Source organism: Lagopus leucura, unplaced genomic scaffold (assembly GCF_019238085.1).
Source record: "Lagopus leucura isolate 7727_CA_CO unplaced genomic scaffold, USGS_WTPT01 Super-Scaffold_100008, whole genome shotgun sequence".
NCBI classification, from domain to species: domain Eukaryota; kingdom Metazoa; phylum Chordata; class Aves; order Galliformes; family Phasianidae; genus Lagopus; species Lagopus leucura.
The window spans coordinates 3025307-3042192 of NW_024962265.1; the positions used below are offsets into that span (position 1 = coordinate 3025307).

General features: G+C 40.9%; 1 protein-coding gene across 4 annotated transcripts in view; it reads right to left on the minus strand.

Moving 5' to 3' along the window:
- The window catches only part of PRKCQ (protein kinase C theta), a 48630-nt gene that overhangs the window by 12961 nt on the left and 18783 nt on the right, over positions 1-16886 (minus strand). For 3 of the 4 annotated variants that reach the window (XM_042872628.1, XM_042872630.1, XM_042872629.1), the window contains 11 exons: positions 13632-13831; positions 11987-12047; positions 10527-10689; positions 10002-10033; positions 9827-9912; positions 8712-8841; positions 8265-8374; positions 6821-6944; positions 4423-4601; positions 2210-2383; positions 353-444 (listed from right to left, as the gene is read on the minus strand). In XM_042872628.1, coding sequence (XP_042728562.1) covers positions 353-444; positions 2210-2383; positions 4423-4601; positions 6821-6944; positions 8265-8374; positions 8712-8841; positions 9827-9912; positions 10002-10033; positions 10527-10689; positions 11987-12047; positions 13632-13831 — 1351 coding nt within the window. Of the gene's footprint in view, positions 1-352; positions 445-2209; positions 2384-4422; positions 4602-6820; positions 6945-8264; positions 8375-8711; positions 8842-9826; positions 9913-10001; positions 10034-10526; positions 10690-11986; positions 12048-13631; positions 13832-15001; positions 15226-16886 lie in introns of those variants that run through there. The other variant, XM_042872631.1, reaches the window with a different exon arrangement.

Here is a 16886-nt window from a genome sequence, read left to right on the forward strand (position 1 = left end):
TTCACATCTGACTGCAATGAACTGCGTGGATGTGCTCTAAAAAGCCTTTTGTGGGAGGGGAAAGACAAGGAGAGGAAGTGACTAGCTCCAAGTCTGTCACTGAGATGAGGTGATGACCTGCATATCTGTTTCCTTCATTTTGGAGAGAGTGGGAATTGAGAGTGGTTCTGCTTTCATGCTAAAAAGCCAGCTGAGAGAACTTTGCAGAATAAGTAAGTCATAGAGAAGTCAAAGGTTGTGCCCAGGGCTGCCATCACAGGACAGTGGTAGAACTGGAAAACTAAGAGCCCTAATGTCCCCATCTTCCTCCTTTGTTTCTACCACATGCCAAAAGGTAATCATAACATCTTACGTTGCTCTGGGAAGGTCAAATTTATGACAGCTCTGGATATGGAACATGAGGTCTCCTCCGTTGAGATATTCCATCACAAAAAAGAGATTTTCCTAGAGAATGAGATAAGACAAATATTAGGGGTGGAGAAGATGAAAATAAAAAAGAGGAAGGAAAATATTAGTGTCAGGGTTTTCAGTAGAAAGCAGCTTATCTTTCAAGTTCCTAATTTGTGCTCCTTGTTCTCTAAGCCTGTATTTATCCTCATTACTTTAATTTCTATGAACAGCATTAACAAACATTGTGAAGCCACATAATAACCAGCTGGTGCCATTGCTTTTACCAGTAGAACTCAAGGATCACTAAAAAGGGATAAGTAACTTTGCAGCGCTTGTATAATGGAAGGACAGATAGACAAGATTCCTGGGGGACTGATGGAAGAGAAAGAAGCAAATCTCAGATCTCCTCTGGTCCCCAGACCAATGCATCATTCACTCAGTGGAGTGATCTCAAGTTGCTGTTACCTGCATGGCCACACATCTTTTATGGATGAACATGGCTCCGGCCTTTTTGACTTACCAGAGACACTGGCCAAATCCAGTTATCCAATCTAAGCACATGCTTGATTTCAAGCCTGGGAACTGCTACAATAAATAACACAGGGCTTCACTTGCTAGCCTACTCATATTTGTTGATGATCATTGGGTACATACATGCTACAGAAATGTGAAAAAAATACCAAGTCTTTGCTTCTTTACAATGGCAGTGGAAAACTCTCCTCTTGGTACTTTAGAGGGATGGGGGAGATCTCCGTATTGAACAAATGGCAGAAATGGCACCTAGGTTTCCTTTCCGATTCTTGGTGTATGCCATACTGATCCCCCCCCCGCCTTCACCACCAGACCCATGAAAAAGCTGGAGGGCAATTTCCTCAAGTTGGCTTGAAGCAGAATATACCACACATATGGTGGCCATGGCCTTTAGCCCAAGTGCAAATCATGGAACATCCTTTCTGCACTTAAGTGTACCTGTTTTCTGGAAAGAGTCTATCTGTGCAATGAGTTATGCTCCCAATTTAAACTTCTGTTTTAGTAATGTCAGCTTCTGTGTATAAATGCATGAACAAAATAAAATGGAATGATGTAATGTTTTCTCTGTTCATTACACATGTGTAGTCAGTTATCTCCAAGCTACGCAAAGGTTTATGAGTATCCTCTTTATGTTGTCTAGTATCCATCACAAATTTTATTTTGGGGGAGGTAGTTCTTTTGACTTATACTTCTAACACTTGAATGAAGATTTTTATCTATAAAATCCAACATAAGCATCTCTGGCAGGAAACCAAGAGCCGGATATTTAAAAAGAAACAACAAAAACAGAAAATACACACAACAGCACCACAGTGCTTTTTCTTTTCAAATAACTTATCTCTGCTCTAATTTGTGCAATTTCTTTGGCTGGATCCTTTTAATTACAGTACTCTCATTTAAATGGAAATCTGGCTGGAAACTCAGCTGCGCAGAGAGCGGCTGTGAATAAAATCTCCATCTGCCCTGCGCTGTGGATAGGGAATGTGTCACCCAGTTCCATGGGCCACGCAGGTAAGGGCTGTCAGCAGCAGCCAAGCCAGTAAAATCTAAAAAAATAAAGGGGATTAATTCCTGCCCTCTTCAGGCAAGAATCAATTTCCAGGACCTGCTGTCCTCCTCAAAATCAGTCCCTGAAGCGTGAAAACATGAATGCCATCAGTTTGTGGTTCACTGCCATTTAGGGCCAGTCAGATTTATATACTCAATGCGACTTGAGTTTTGGTTTAGAGTATGATCTCTGTAAAGTACCCTCAGTCTATGGAAGAATGTGAACAGATCCTTGTCTTACCTTGGTTTGAAATGTACAGAAGACATGAGTCAGGAACGGGTGCTCCCAAGCTAAAGAGAGGACTCTCTTCTCCACCATCGTACATTCAACATCATCATCCATAAGGACCACATCCTTCTTCAGGGCTTTCACAGCAAAATACTGGTCTGTGTTCTTCAGCTCAGCAAGGAACACCTAGAATGGAAATGGCTGCTCAGAAAAACCAACGTTTTTCTCTCTGAGCTGGCAACAACAGCCATGGAAGCTGAGCAAGATGGGCTGAAATGCAGCACCAAGCAGAAAGTTTTGCATGGGAAAATGGCTCTGGGGAATTCATAAATGTAGACCTTAAGAAGTTGCTGTTTAAGTTCTGATTCTGTCATGAAGACTGTGTAGACTTTGAATTTGATCCCCACATCCAGAACAATTTTACGAGGCTGAACTCTGAGGAAAGATGAGTAACAGGTAATTACAAGAACATGAGCTACATGCTTATATGGACAGGACATGTCAGAGAGCTGAGCACTTCTGACAACAGAAACCAACACTATGCAAATGCTCATGAAACACATTTCCTGTTTTCTGACTTAAAGTAACAAATCACAGAATGTTGCATTGTCAGCATGTGAAATGCAAATGTCACCAGATCCTCAATAGGTATAAACTGATGTCCACCAGTAGTAGTTAGACTGATGACATCTCCTTCCTCCCTGTCAGCAGGACGTGTAAGCAGACAGCCCAGGTCCCCTGTGCTTCTACAGGACTCCTCTGAGAAAAGTAAAACACATTGCAAAGGAGTTTAGGACCTCTGTTGTTATGGGTAGGGAAACTCAGATGTAAAGCAGCAGAAAATTGAATTCTAGAGACCATCAAGCAAAGCAACCTCTGCTGGAAAGCAGTGCCAGTTGTGATCTTTGTGTTGACAGACAGTCAACACCGTTCCCCATAGTAATTTCACTATTTTTTATTCCCATGAATAAATACCTATGACTCATCAAAGAACCCTTTGAAGTTCACTACCAGACACTATTTGCTGAATTAGCTCAGATGTATTTTGACCCTGACAAAGGTTTTATTTACCCTTTTGGCTACTGTTCTATTTCACTCTGTAGCACTATACAGAGCCTAGAGCCTCCTTCTGTCTCTACAGTGAATGACCAGAAACGCTAACAGTGTTGATGCTGCAGGGACCCTTTTAACTCTTAGTTCTGTGCAGGGCATTGCTTTTCCAAGGAAATCAAAAAGCACAATATAAGTGTGACTTCCAAGACACAGGTAGGGGATTGTTAGACTTGATGCAGGGGGAGATTCCTCGTGCCTGTGGCCCTCAGTCTCCCTAGGTCCACGCAGAAGTGGAGAAGTCTTCCAAGCATGGAGATCTGCATATCTTGTTCTCTCTGTGGACAAATGAATGTCACTCCAAATAAATGACAGCACCAGGAGTGATACCTGCATGGCAAACTTGTGGGAGAAGTTTGCCGCAGAAAGGCACAAACTAGTCCTTCCCCTCCATGTCCACATAATGCATGGCAGAGTAATGCAGATTCTTTGCTTCTCAACTTGACAGTCCCCTAAGTAACCCTCATCTGGGCTGTGCAGTTTGAAGTTTTGTGGCTTAGTTTTGACTCACATGTCTCAGCTCTACTTCACATACAAAGTGCAGACATGCCAAGTGCTTTCATATATGCAAAGTCAACACAACAGATATTTCCTCAGTTTAAGATATGGTTGCAGCAATTGCTCTAGCTCATTTAGCAAAAAGCAGGATTTCTTTCAGGCAGTTTCCACCTTGGAGAGGTTTGAGATTTAATTAATGTGATACCCAATTATTCTCCCTACCGACTGCAAAAACACAATGGAGAGATCCTCTGAAATTACTTCATGTTCTGTGTTGGCAGTGAATAACATGAATCCACTTCCAGGAGACATCTGCATGAAGGAGGAACAATTGACCATTCATCAAGATTAATGAATGTACTGAAAACAGGTGGCCCTTGTTTCAGAAGCACAAATTCTTGGCTGTTGTAAAATTTACTTTATGCTGCAGCACAGATCAGAGATGGGAAAAAGCAGTTAGCATTCCCAGCTGGACTTGCTGCTCTGGAAAAGGGAGGTGATCCACACTCACCTTTTCATCTAAAGATTCTGCCTCCTGCCAAGATGACTAAGCCAATCTGATGGACATTGCTGAATGAAGAGGAACAGCAAAGAGATCTCAGCCTCTTAATGCTTACCTTACCAAAGCTGCCCTTTCCCAACATCTTGTGCAGGACAAAATCTTCAATGGTTAGTTTTAGTTGCACTTGGTCCTCTTGCTGCTCCAGGAGCTGTTTTCCTCCCAGGTCTGTCTCTATTAGAGACTCTCCCTTCGTCGTGCCCTCCACTGGAGTCTCCCAGGAGATGCCCTGTGGCTCTGAAATACACATCAAAGCATTCAAATAAATCCTGGGAAGTAAGGAGAAAATCCCCAGAACTCTTATGCACTATTTTGAATAGTTCTAGAAAGGTCTTTTCAGATACATGGAAATGTGGTGGACAGATCAAGGGAGTAGATTGTCCCTGCTTGCATGCAGCTTTCTCTCCAGAAGAAATTTTATTCCAGCATAACTCCATCTTCTTCAGTAGCATTATTCCCACTTCATGAAATCCTTCATCTGTCCTGCTTCATGGTAGCAAAACATGACCAAATCTTTCATTTCTGGCAGCCCTTGTTCTTCATTCCTTCTTGCTGGTTGCTGTTATGATAGGATCCCATTTCTTCTGAGACCCGTTCAACATCCTTGGCAAAACTAGTGTGTGAAACAAATGGGACAGCATCTTCACATTGGGTCTATGCTCTGGTTATGGAGACTTAATGAAATATTCCAGCTGTCCTGGAGAGGAATTATTAACAGTTTCTTCAATACTTCATTTCCTTGGATGTTTGTGAAATTCTTGTCCCTTACTGGATTTATCCCGCTCACTCAAATGCATGTACTTGCTGTAGTTGCTGTACTTGCTGTGCTGTCCTAAGTTGCTGAACAAGAACACTAATCATCAAATAGACTCACACGTTAACCAGATGTGAATAATCTGGGCTTTACTAGTTCACACTGATTCATTCAGTTCTACTTGTAGCCTGCAGAAAATGAACATAGATGAGGGCACCGTTAATTTTTCTCTAAGGGGGCAAATGGAATAGACAGTACCAAAATCTCAGGTTGGATATTAGGAAAAATCCCTTCTCTGAAGGAATGGTCTAGTGCTGGAATGGGTTGTCCAGGGAGGTGGCTGTGTCACTGTCCCTGCAGATGATCATCATCTTGAACAAAATGTTCAAGAAACATTTGAATGCTGTACTAAGGGATGTGGTTTAGTGAGAAAATATTAGTGGTAGGTGGAAGACTGGACTAGATGATCTTGGAAGTGTTTTCCAACCTTGGTGATTCTATGATCCTATGAAAATCAGCTTCTGAGGCTTGATAGGCTTGTGCTGTATGGTATAAAACCCAGAGCACTGGTGTGTAATATGGCTCTGCTTCAACAAGAGCCATCTGGAATTTTGCTAGGGTTGGTTTCTGAGTAGTTTGAGGATATTAGCTCCACACATAGATGTTTGGGTTTTTTTTGCTCTGAGGAGATTGATGGTGGGGCCATCTCCGGTTAGGTTTAGAGCTAAGGATCTACTGCTCCAGCCCTTACTTGGTTTAAGTATTAATTCAATTGTACCTCTCTTTTTTTCCCTCCCCTTTCTGGTAGGTGTATTTTAAAGTTTGTGGGAGTCTGCAAAAAAGAACAGTTTCAGAACAGTGCCCCACAGACCATGAAGGTGGAGCACTTCTGAAATTCACTTCTGTATGGGACACATAGGTTTAACGAAAGACGGTGACATCTGTGATCCTAAAATCCAGAGTTCTCTGATCTGAGCACAAAGCAGACAAACAAGGACTCTTTCCAGAACTTCAGTTTTCCTACCAGGTCACTGAGCCCTCAGTAGCTTTGTCCAAGGTCTGCTTATCAATGCTTGTCCCCCGTTACTCATTTACAGAGATTTAGGCAAAATCTCTGCTCCTGTAGCACATAGGGCAGCAAAAACTTAATCATTTTTGGGTGAATAAAGTGGAGATCTGTCAGTGGTTTTACAGAGGGACTGGATATCAACTCCTACCTCAATATCTGAGATCAGAAAGAGAATTGGCCATAACGATCAAAGGAACTCTGAACCTCCTCTTTCAAGGTTGGTTTCTCTTTAAATATCCCATATATTATGGTTTATGAGTCCCAGGAGAAGAATAAACACATTATTGCTGGTGGAGGTATGAGGTGTGCTGAAGTACTGGGTCACAATGAGAGTTTAGGGACTAGATGGATGAGAAATGGTTGGCATATCACTAAAGGCTGGAGAAGACTTGGGGAAAGTGAATACTAACAGGGAGGAAAGGAATCTTTGTTGTCTAGGGTCTCTGCTTAGCCTGAGTGATGTGGCTGGGAGAAGTTACAGATCCCAGAGGTGAGAAAATAGATATCTTGCTCTAAGTGGGAAAGATACATAAAAGATTCATTGGCTAATATGTTTTCTATCCTTGCCACCTCCATTTAACTATGTAAAAAGATTAATAAAGGCTGCTGTACTGTACCACTAGGGTAAATTACCTTTTTTTCCTGTTGCGGATGCTGGCACTGCCTGAAGAGGTGTCACCTCCCTCACTAGAACCGGGAACCCAATTTCAAGAGGTCCATCCCTGGATATCTGTTCAGTATCACGCTGACAGCGAGCCTGGATGACAGAAAACAGCAAATGACTTTTGAGCCAAATGTTATGTTCTGAGTTCCTGTACAGTTTCCTCTTGAGTGTGACTGTCATAGAAGCCAAGATCTAGAAGAGGTCTTTGCTTATGAAAAGAGCATCTCTGTACCCATTGCTTAGGGGTTTAATGACCACAAGCTTCATCAAAGCATCTTGTGTGTGGGTGTTAACAGGTATTTGTAAAGCTAATATAAAGATACCTTATTCTGCAGAGTGGTCTGTGACCCTAACTAACCACACAAAGGCCATTTTAACATATTCCTTCCTAGTAGTACTTCATGAATGGAAACCTGGCAAAACACTGGAGGCTGGAACGTACTGCAGGCTTATCCCTGTACACTGTCTGACTGTCACTTTGAGAAACTCCTTGTCCTCTAGTGCTGTAGAGGATAAGAGTTTGCCTGGATTCAGGAGTGATGAAACAGAAGCAGGAAATGGAAAAGCATTGAAGTTTATTTAAATACTAAAACTCCACCTATGCCTCCAGAAGTTCCCATGATCTAGACTTCTGGAAATAAGGGGTATTTTAGGGAAAGTACATAGTGTATGCCTTCTTCACCTCTCAGTGGTGACTCAAAGGTACAGGGCAAGGAGCTGCAGAGAGCCAGCAGATAGAAAATAGAGAAGAAAAAGCAGGAAAAAAACCCTAGTTGGAAGTTTGGCAACTCTACTTATTGCACAAAGATGAGGATATAGAATTAAATCTGGTACATACACTCTCAGGAAGTTACAAATGGAAAAACATCAGCTGTGTGTATAAAGTTGTTGCCTTGGGATATCTGAGGACCCAAAATATGGGTGGGGTACCTAAAAACTTTATCCCTGTTTGAAGATACTCAAGTGCTAAGAGGCACTCCAAGAATCCTGATCTAGAGTGTAAATTTAGATGAGATGTTAGAAAGAAATTCTTTACAGTGAAGGTGGTGAGAAACTGGAACATGTTTTCCAGAGAAACAGTGGATGCTCCATCTGTGGAAGTGTTTAAGGCTGGGCTGGATGGGGCTTTGGACAGTATTATCTATTGGAAGGTTTCCCTGCCCATGGCAGGGGTGTTAGAACTAGATGGCCTTTATGGTCCCTTCCAACCTAAACCATTCTATGAATTATTCTATGAATTCTGAGTGGCTTTCTCTTCCATTAATATTGGAGGTAGGCCACATGAACCCATGAAAACTTGCTACCTACAGTGTTCCCTTTAATGCCTTTAATTCTTGCACTGTGCTAAATATTGAGCAATTGATCTTCCCTTCTCCAAGTCATCTGATTCTATGATCTCAATAGCTTACTTACCTGCTGAGTGCTGCCTATCAATGCCAGAGCTTCTGCCATTAGTTTCTGGTTAACTCCACAAAGGTTTGCTACTTTTGTCTGGCACTTATGATGGACATTCATGCAGCATGCTGAAAGAAAGAACAGAGGTGTCAGGACAACAGAGGGCTGCTGAGCTGTAAAGGGTTCAGCATCAGGCAGGGTAGGAACACGCAGTGCTGTTGGCCAAGTGTAGAGACCAACCACGTGAAGAGAAGCAGACACTGAATTGTTCTTTTGTACTTCTGAGAACTGACTCTTCAGCCTCATGGACCACATGTCCTTCTACAGATCCTCCTCCAAGGATGGTCCTCTTGTCTGCTCCTTCACCACCCCACTATCATCTCAAACATATTTCAGAGAGAAATGAGATTTGGCTCTTTAGATTGAAGACAAGAGCCTGTTTCTATGTTCAACTCAGGGACTCACCATCACACTTCAGTCCTTGCCGTGCAAGGCCCCAGAGCAGCGTGCCACAGTGATCACAAAACGTTGGGCTCTTGTAGTTGTAGACTTTGAAGCGGTGAGGCATGTCAATCTTGAACCTCTCCTTGTGGAACTGCAACAGAAAAGCCATGCTGGTGAATCACTTCTGTTCACCTCAGTTCTACATGAAATGCCAACAGTCCTCAAATTTGTACCACAGAATGTGGAAAATTTACTGCCACTTTATTCTTGACTGGGTAGTTTAATCCCTGGTTTTGATTCATCCAATCAGATAGCTGTTTGCACCTCAGCTACTCTCCCCGATGCCCCTAGTGCTCAGTGGAAAAACAAGAGTGCTTCCCAAAATGATTAATCTCATCCTGAAAAAGATGTCTACATTTGTTTTTATGAATCACTCTCTGGAAAAGCCTGTTTTGTTTTTTTTTCTTTTTGTATATAGAGAGTTAAAGTAGAGGACAAAGCTAGATGTGATTACGTACACTAGAGACATGAGAAGACAGGTGAGATGATTCTCATCTCTAAAGACTGTAGAAAGAGAACAAGTATTAGGAACTGGAAAAAAAAAAAAGCTGCAGAACACAGTTAGGAGAAAGAAGGCAATGGTCCTATCAAGAGTTTAAGCTCTGCTTTTGCCCACCAAAAAGAAGCTTTATTACAAACTGATATAAGAAAAAATAAATTAATAATGGGGATGCTAGATCTTCCTCTAGATGGTTTCAAAATCTCATGTGACACATACTGGGATATTAAAGTACTGCTCTACAAATTCATTGTGATATCCTGCCTAACACAGGATAGTGAAGAATTTCCTCTAAGGAATTTTCCACCTCTTGCCCATAACCTCCCCCTGAGTTATGCTTCATACATAAGAAAATGTCAGGCCTGATTCAACATCTGCTTATTCAGTGGCTGCATTTGAGTAAATCACAAATAGGAGTTAATAGAACCACAGAGCATACAAAAACCAAAGGATGCAGATCAGATCACATCACTTGTAGTTCAGTCACATACTTTACTTCAGCTGAAGCAGTTATACAGATGTGTAGGAGAGATGTAAATGACAGTTGTTTTAAAAGCAACCAGGTAGTAATACATACCATTGTTTCTCTGCTATTTACTGCTGATCCTGTACACTTGGCTATTACTTTATCAATGCACTTCTTGTGAATGGCAGCATTACATTCTGAAAGAACGAGTGTGTTGTGGCATTAATGCAAAAATCTCGTAAGGAAGGATCAAGTAAATGATGATAACAACAAAAAATATTCTTACGCCTGCATTGGTAGCCTTGTTTATTCAGACCCCTGAAATAAAGACAGAAATGGTTAATTCTGAGTTTTCTTAAAGCTTCCACATTAGAAAGGTGAGTAACACTTAGGAAAGCAATGGAATAAAACAGTCTTGTTTTTTATCAGTCTTCAGAGAGTTTCTCTAATCTAAGTATCTTCATTCTCTCTAAGTGCTGGCAACCGTGGTTTTCACACCCTTTCCAGTACACATTCACCTACTGAATTTTGCAACATCTAAATAGCAAAGTAAGCTGATTACAGATGCCTGCACATTAGGTCAAAGCCAAAAATATTCATAAAAAATATACTAAAAATGAAGGGAATTTTCACAGTTGGAATTACAACTCTGAACCACATTCTGGAAATCATGCAGTAATTCCTGCATTTATGATGCCAAGGTTGAGGTCCTGCTGCCCTTACTGACAATAAGAGCACAGATATTCAACAAAGGAGCAGAGCTGCTCCCTCATGTTAAAAGGGGAAAATGCATGGATCTATTTTGACTTACCACACAAATTCATGACAGACAGAGCAGAATGTAGGTTGTGGAAAGAAAGTGGCTGTGAACTCATGGCACTTCACATTATGGATTTTGGCCTGTTTGATGGCTCCCCTGCGCTGATGCAAGGAGAAAAAGGCTTCATTCTCACAGTTGGCTACGTCCTTTGCATCTAAGGAAATGAAACAAGATTTGTTAGGGTACAATGCCCAGAGCAGGCATTTTGAGAAAATGCAGCTGATAAAAATACTAAATGTCTGAAACTGATGATTCACTCATGGGAATTAATATTTTAAAGAAACATTTATATATATATATATGTATATGTATGTTCTTAGGATACTCTTTTCTAAATTATTTTTCCTTACCAACAGTTGCTTTGCTATTTCCCATGTTCCCATGTTTTATTTGCAGTTCATGTTTAAACTTCTCAAAGCAAAGCAAGCCAACTCTTGCACATGCGTATACACACGAACACTTATGCACATGCCCATATCTACAAATCTAGATATACACACAATACCTCAATTTCAATTTCTTTCTCCATTTAATTGTGTATTGTACAGTAAGTTACCTAGATATTCTGTGGAAACTGGCCCCCTGCCCAATCTGGTGGTTATCCTGCTCTTTTTAATTACAAACACAACTTGTGTTTTCTAAGCTTTGTAGGATGTTGTAGGATGGAAATGGAAGGTCCTTCCATATGTCTATAACCCACAGATTCATCTCACATCTGTGAAAGACAGCAAGAACTTTGGCATCAAAGACAGGAGAACATGACTGATCATTTTGGTTGCAACCCATTTCCTTCAACAAAACACTTTTTGCATGCACACTGAACTCAGCAGGTGGGACTCAGTCCTCAGTGAAGACATCCAAATAAACGTGTGTCATTCTGTGCAGGATGACTAAGCCGCTTCTACATGTCTGTGGAGATCTAGCTGGTGCAGACAATGGAGCCCAGTGAATGAATGACTCAGCTCACTGTACAGCAGGCACGTGCATCTGATCAGCTGAATCACTCTCTTGGTTCTTGTTTTGCCTTGATTGCTCATGATTTTAGGCATACAACTTACATGTCTATTTAGGTGTTGTCAACTGTAAGTTGTACCCTATCCTTTATGACTGCATTAGAATGCACACCACAGTACACACTTTATGCATCTGTACATGTACTACGATTTCAAAGGGAACCAGCTCCTTATATATCTATTCCTACTTTGTATAATGAGAAAACATACAATTTCAGTGGTAAAACAGCCGGAAATTTGCCTTGCAAATCACAGAGGAATAAAATTCCTCCCCAACGTACAACAGAAATTACATTTCTGAAGTGTTCATTTCAAAACACAGTGATAGTTCCTATGAATAAATCAGTAATAAAGCCATCATTGCTTACAGTGAATACAGCATGTATGCTCTGCATAACCAGAAATCACATCTATCAATTAACAAACAAAATCACTTGCCACTGATTTCCAGGAAGTATCTTGCATTCATCAGCATTCGTCCCTGAGGTTTCAGTTCTAGCTGGTTGTGATAAGTGAAAAACAAGAAAAAAAGACAAGTGTGATCATTATAGAGCTATTCGAAGAAGCAACTAATTACTTAATATGACTCAAGCTACCTCTAATTCCCATGGCAATTAATGAATGAATTCTAATTGCTTGGTTGCTCATGCTGGTATGGGAGAATAAGGAGAGGTAGCAACAATTGTAGAGGGACAAGGTTAGATCAGTTCTTATCAAAACTGTATGATAATACCAATGTGACTAAAACACAGAAATAACAGGCAAGTTTTAAGACAGTAGATCAGGACGAGCACATATACAGAGACAACTTTGTTATTCCCTGTGGATTATGCAAGGGGAAAGTGAGAGAAGCTCTGAAAACCCAGAATCATCAGACAGGTGCTTAAAAGAATGCTGAAATCTTTAGAAACTTGGGTCTCCAATTCCAACATTCATTATAGTCAGTATGAGTGATGCTACAGACTTTCTCAGGTGTTTTGGGGTCTTCCTATTGAGTCTAGAAATTCCCATCTATTCCAATCTTCATGCATATTTGCCTGTTTTAAATCTGGATCCACCCATCTGGAAAGCTTTCAAAGATTTCTTCAGCCTGAGAATCACAACGGTGCCTTCCTGACATAACTGTGTTACTTCTCCTCCTTACAGATGAAGAAGTGCCATTGCACAGAAAAGTAAGAAAGATGTTATTTTCTCCCCACTCTTCTTCACCAAACTACAGCCTTTCAGATCTTTGAATCCTTGGGTTGGAGTGATCCTGAGCAGGACACTTCAGTTTTCTGTTTCAGTCCTAAGTATCTTAATTCTTTCCAAGATACGTGTTAAAAGTGCAATTCTCTATCAAATCTTGCCCTTAAGTCTTTTAAGTAGCCAATGCATTTTTAACTTTTCTGCTGTGTGTTTAAGCAGCTTAGCTTGAGAACTAGCAGGAGAAACAAAGCAAAAAAAAAATTCCAGGAAATCAGTTTACCTCCAAATGTCTTCCTACTTTATTGTTATTCATGACATGGCAACAGGATAATACACTAAGGACTTTTATCAACAGCTTTCTTGCTTGGACTGTCAGGGCATACAACCTTACAGTTAGCATTCTTATGAAGACTGTTACTTCCAATTTACTCCACTATAACTCCAGTGATTTTGAAGGAGTTCCTCTGCCATAATTCTGAACTCAGGCAGCTATGAATCAGTTCCTCGATATTAGATTAAATTTTTAAAGCTGTTTCCCCAGAGCACATAGAATAATTCACATTTAGCCACTCAATTACCAATTTTCCCGAGTGAGTTAGCTAAGTGAAAAGTAATATGTGGGCACAGCTCACGTGAAACAGAATCCTTGCTAAGAGAGAGCACGTGTTTCAATATAACAGCAGCAGACAATATAAATGTGCCGTGCTCTTTTCGCTGATATGCACGGAAGTTTTTCTTTCAAGTCAAATGCAAACAGGCTCAAAACATTATTCTTTGGATGGTAGCCATCTCCTTCTGCCCTGTTGTTGACAGTCTGACATATAGACACAGGGCATTCCCCCCACCCCACAGCAGCTCCCCATCACTCACTGCAAGAGAAGATAACAGTGCTCACCCATATTTCTGTCTTCCCATTGCTCTTTTTGCACCTCTCTGCCAGCACCTTGAGTTCCACTGTGGTCTCTGAAACCATTTCGGCACTTTTATCCTTGACAACGATGTGCATGACCCTGCCGTTGTTGATGTGGGCATCAAAAGTGCTGTTCCAAGGTGGGTACATGGTGGGTTTCTTCTGCACATACACTTGGCCATTTTCTGTCAACAAGAAGTGGTTTGGATTGAGTGGGCTTGCTTTCATTCGCACTAAGGCCATCATTCTATAGTCCCTAAGACACATTTGTTTTATCCACCCATTTCAAGGTCTTTCTCCAGGCAGGAAGGGTGATGGATTATGTTGGAGCATCTTAGGAAATTACTGTGTGAAGTGAAGCCTGGGAAGGGTTTCATCTCACTTAAGGTGTTTACAGTGTGTATGTTTATATCTGTTTTTTCTGAATATTGGCTGCCTTCAGAGCCAGTGAAAGGAATTTAGTCACTATAAATCAGTGGAGTTAGAGTGTATTCATTTGCCCAAATACAAGCATCTGCCTTAGAGAAAAACAGTTTCTGTTCTTGAGTGCATTAACTCCACTGAGTAGATACCAAATGTGGACTCCACATGCAGATGTCCACATCTAATCAGACAAATCCCATGATACAATAAAATACCCACATCTAATCAGATGTATCCCACCACCAACAATCAGCTACGTGTATCATCCGTCTCATGGCAATGCAAAATGAAAAACGTTTACCAAAGCTGGATGTGCTTTGTGATTAGGTTCAGCCGTAATGCACAGACCCTCAAATGCTACACCTCAATTACCTGAGAGCAGTTAACAATAAATGCTCTTACAGGTCTTTTTCAATATTAATGATTCTGTGATTCTATTCTATGTATTCAGCTCTTTCTATGTATCCAGCTCTGCACATAGGCATGTCCTGCCCTTTCTGTTATGTGGCAATCATTTGGTGTGGAGTTTCACTGTCCACATAAAAGAGAATGTAGCTCAGTATCAGGGTTGTTTGTACGTCGTACAAGCTTTGGAGCTGATACGCTTCTGTTCCCTGGGTATGACACTTCTGCCAAGCATTTGCATATCAGAGTATCAAAATATAAATGTTTTGAATTTCATCACTGTTAAGCCACAGATTTGCTGTGAAGTCAGAGAACTGGAGAGTAAACAGTGAGCAAAAAAAAACCCCAACAAACCAGGAAGACAGCTGTTTCAGATATTCTCTGCTCTATTCTCATTTGTCCTGTGTGACAACCCTCGCTGTCTTTTGCTTCTTTGAGCCTAACAGATCAACTCCTTAGGATGGTCATGTTGAGATAATTTCTGCCATTTAGCACTGGGCTTATGTCACTGTATATCAGACACGTACCTCTGCGCAAACTGAACTGTCCCCAAAGTCAGCAGATAGCACTGGGAGTTTCCAAGGTGTGATTCACCAGATCCATTCTAGCCGTATTCCTTAAGAAGAGATGAATCCCACCACCAAAATCCCTGTTTGCTCCCCTGGGCTACAATGCAAGGGTAGCCAACTTGTTCAGGAATTGATGTCCTTGTAGAAGGCTGGAAGTAGGAGAGACATGTCCCACCATGGACTCACTGTGGCTTAGTCACCTTAAGATGAGTTTAGACATCAACATGACTGGAGGAGGCTGTGGGCAATCTGATCTAGTATTTGATCTAGCAGCTGGCAACCATGCCTGTGGCAGGGAGTTGGAACTCGATGATCCTTTAGGCTCCTCCCGGCATAAGCCATACTGTGATTCTATGATTCAGACACCTTCTACCAGCAGCAAATTAAGAGCAACACCACCTACGGGTGATGTGCAACCTGATCTGAATGTGTATGTTTGGTGGCCCTGCTAGGCAGGGGGGTTGGAACTACATGATCCTTGGGGTCCCTTCCAACCCGGGTGATTCTGTGATTCTGTGATTCTGTGTGATACTGAGATGAATTAACCCTGGGAAGTTCCTGTTGCTATCACTGACGTGATGAGTAGTGGCACTGAACGACATGCTTTAGTGGGCATCCTGGTGATGGGTCAACGTTTGGACTAGAAGATCTTAGTGGTCTTTTCCAACCTTAACAATTCCATTAGGATTAGCAATCAAAACCTCTGGCTGAACCAGAGTGCTCTGAGCAGCTGCCAGAAAATTGCAATTACACCTCAGCTAACAGAAATCTTTTAATAGGACGACGTCATTGTTCCTTTATTTCATCCTCATGAATGAAAAAAAAGTCCTTCCAAGTACTTTTTTCTTTTCTTTTTTTTCATTTCTCACTGGTAGGGTATTATTATTATTTTCATTACTACTACTATTATTAAATGTTCTCTACAGCTCAGAAATTATATCCATTAGTTTGCATATTTTTTTTCATTAGATGCCAGAAAGCACTTTCAGCTCTAAGACAAATAAATATAGGTCTTTTCTGCCCAAATTGATCTTATTCACTTTTGAACTGGCAGAGGCTTCAGTTTGAGTTATGACTCTTTCAAAGGTCTCATTAAAGCAAACAGCCAAACCAAGCACAGAGCTGAAATAGATCATATTTTCAGTGAAAAGCGAGACTTCAGTGACATTCTATCATGCAGCATTTTCTTTCCTTCTGAATTTACCAGACACATCTTCCAAAATCATTGCAAGTGTAATTTCAACAAAGCCAGTGTTCAATGTTATAAATGCTAACTTTTTTAAAACAGTGAGATACTGAATTGTTTGAAAAGTCTAAAGTTTATTTCTTAAACTATTTCAGCACCCCCTTGAGGTTTGAGATGCGGAGTTTTTCAAACAATAAAAAGGGATTTCTGAGTTGATTTAACTTTTAAAAGAATCACAGAAGTCAAGTTAGGAATGTATCAAAGATTTAATGTAAATAACGGCCAGCATAAGAAATTCCCTAACACTGAAATCTTGATCTCCATGGCTGTTGAAAAGCAGAAGTGAAGAACTTCTCATCCTCTCACTCATGCTGTGCATAAGACTAAGACATGCATAAGACATATAAGAAGTCTTTTCCCGAAAAGGACATACCAGCACTGCTCAATTATGAAAAGTGTGTAACAATCTGTGTATCCAGACAGAAAAAAAATAGCTTAGGATAAGGTTTCAGCTTCAGACATTTCACAGAGTAGAGCAATTACACAGAGACATTAACTCCCTCTGCAAAGCCTGGGGATGTTTGAGAGCTTTTATTTAACGTTGGAAGTTGTTGGATCTGTCAGTTCCTCAGAAAATGTGATAAACAAAGACAGCTT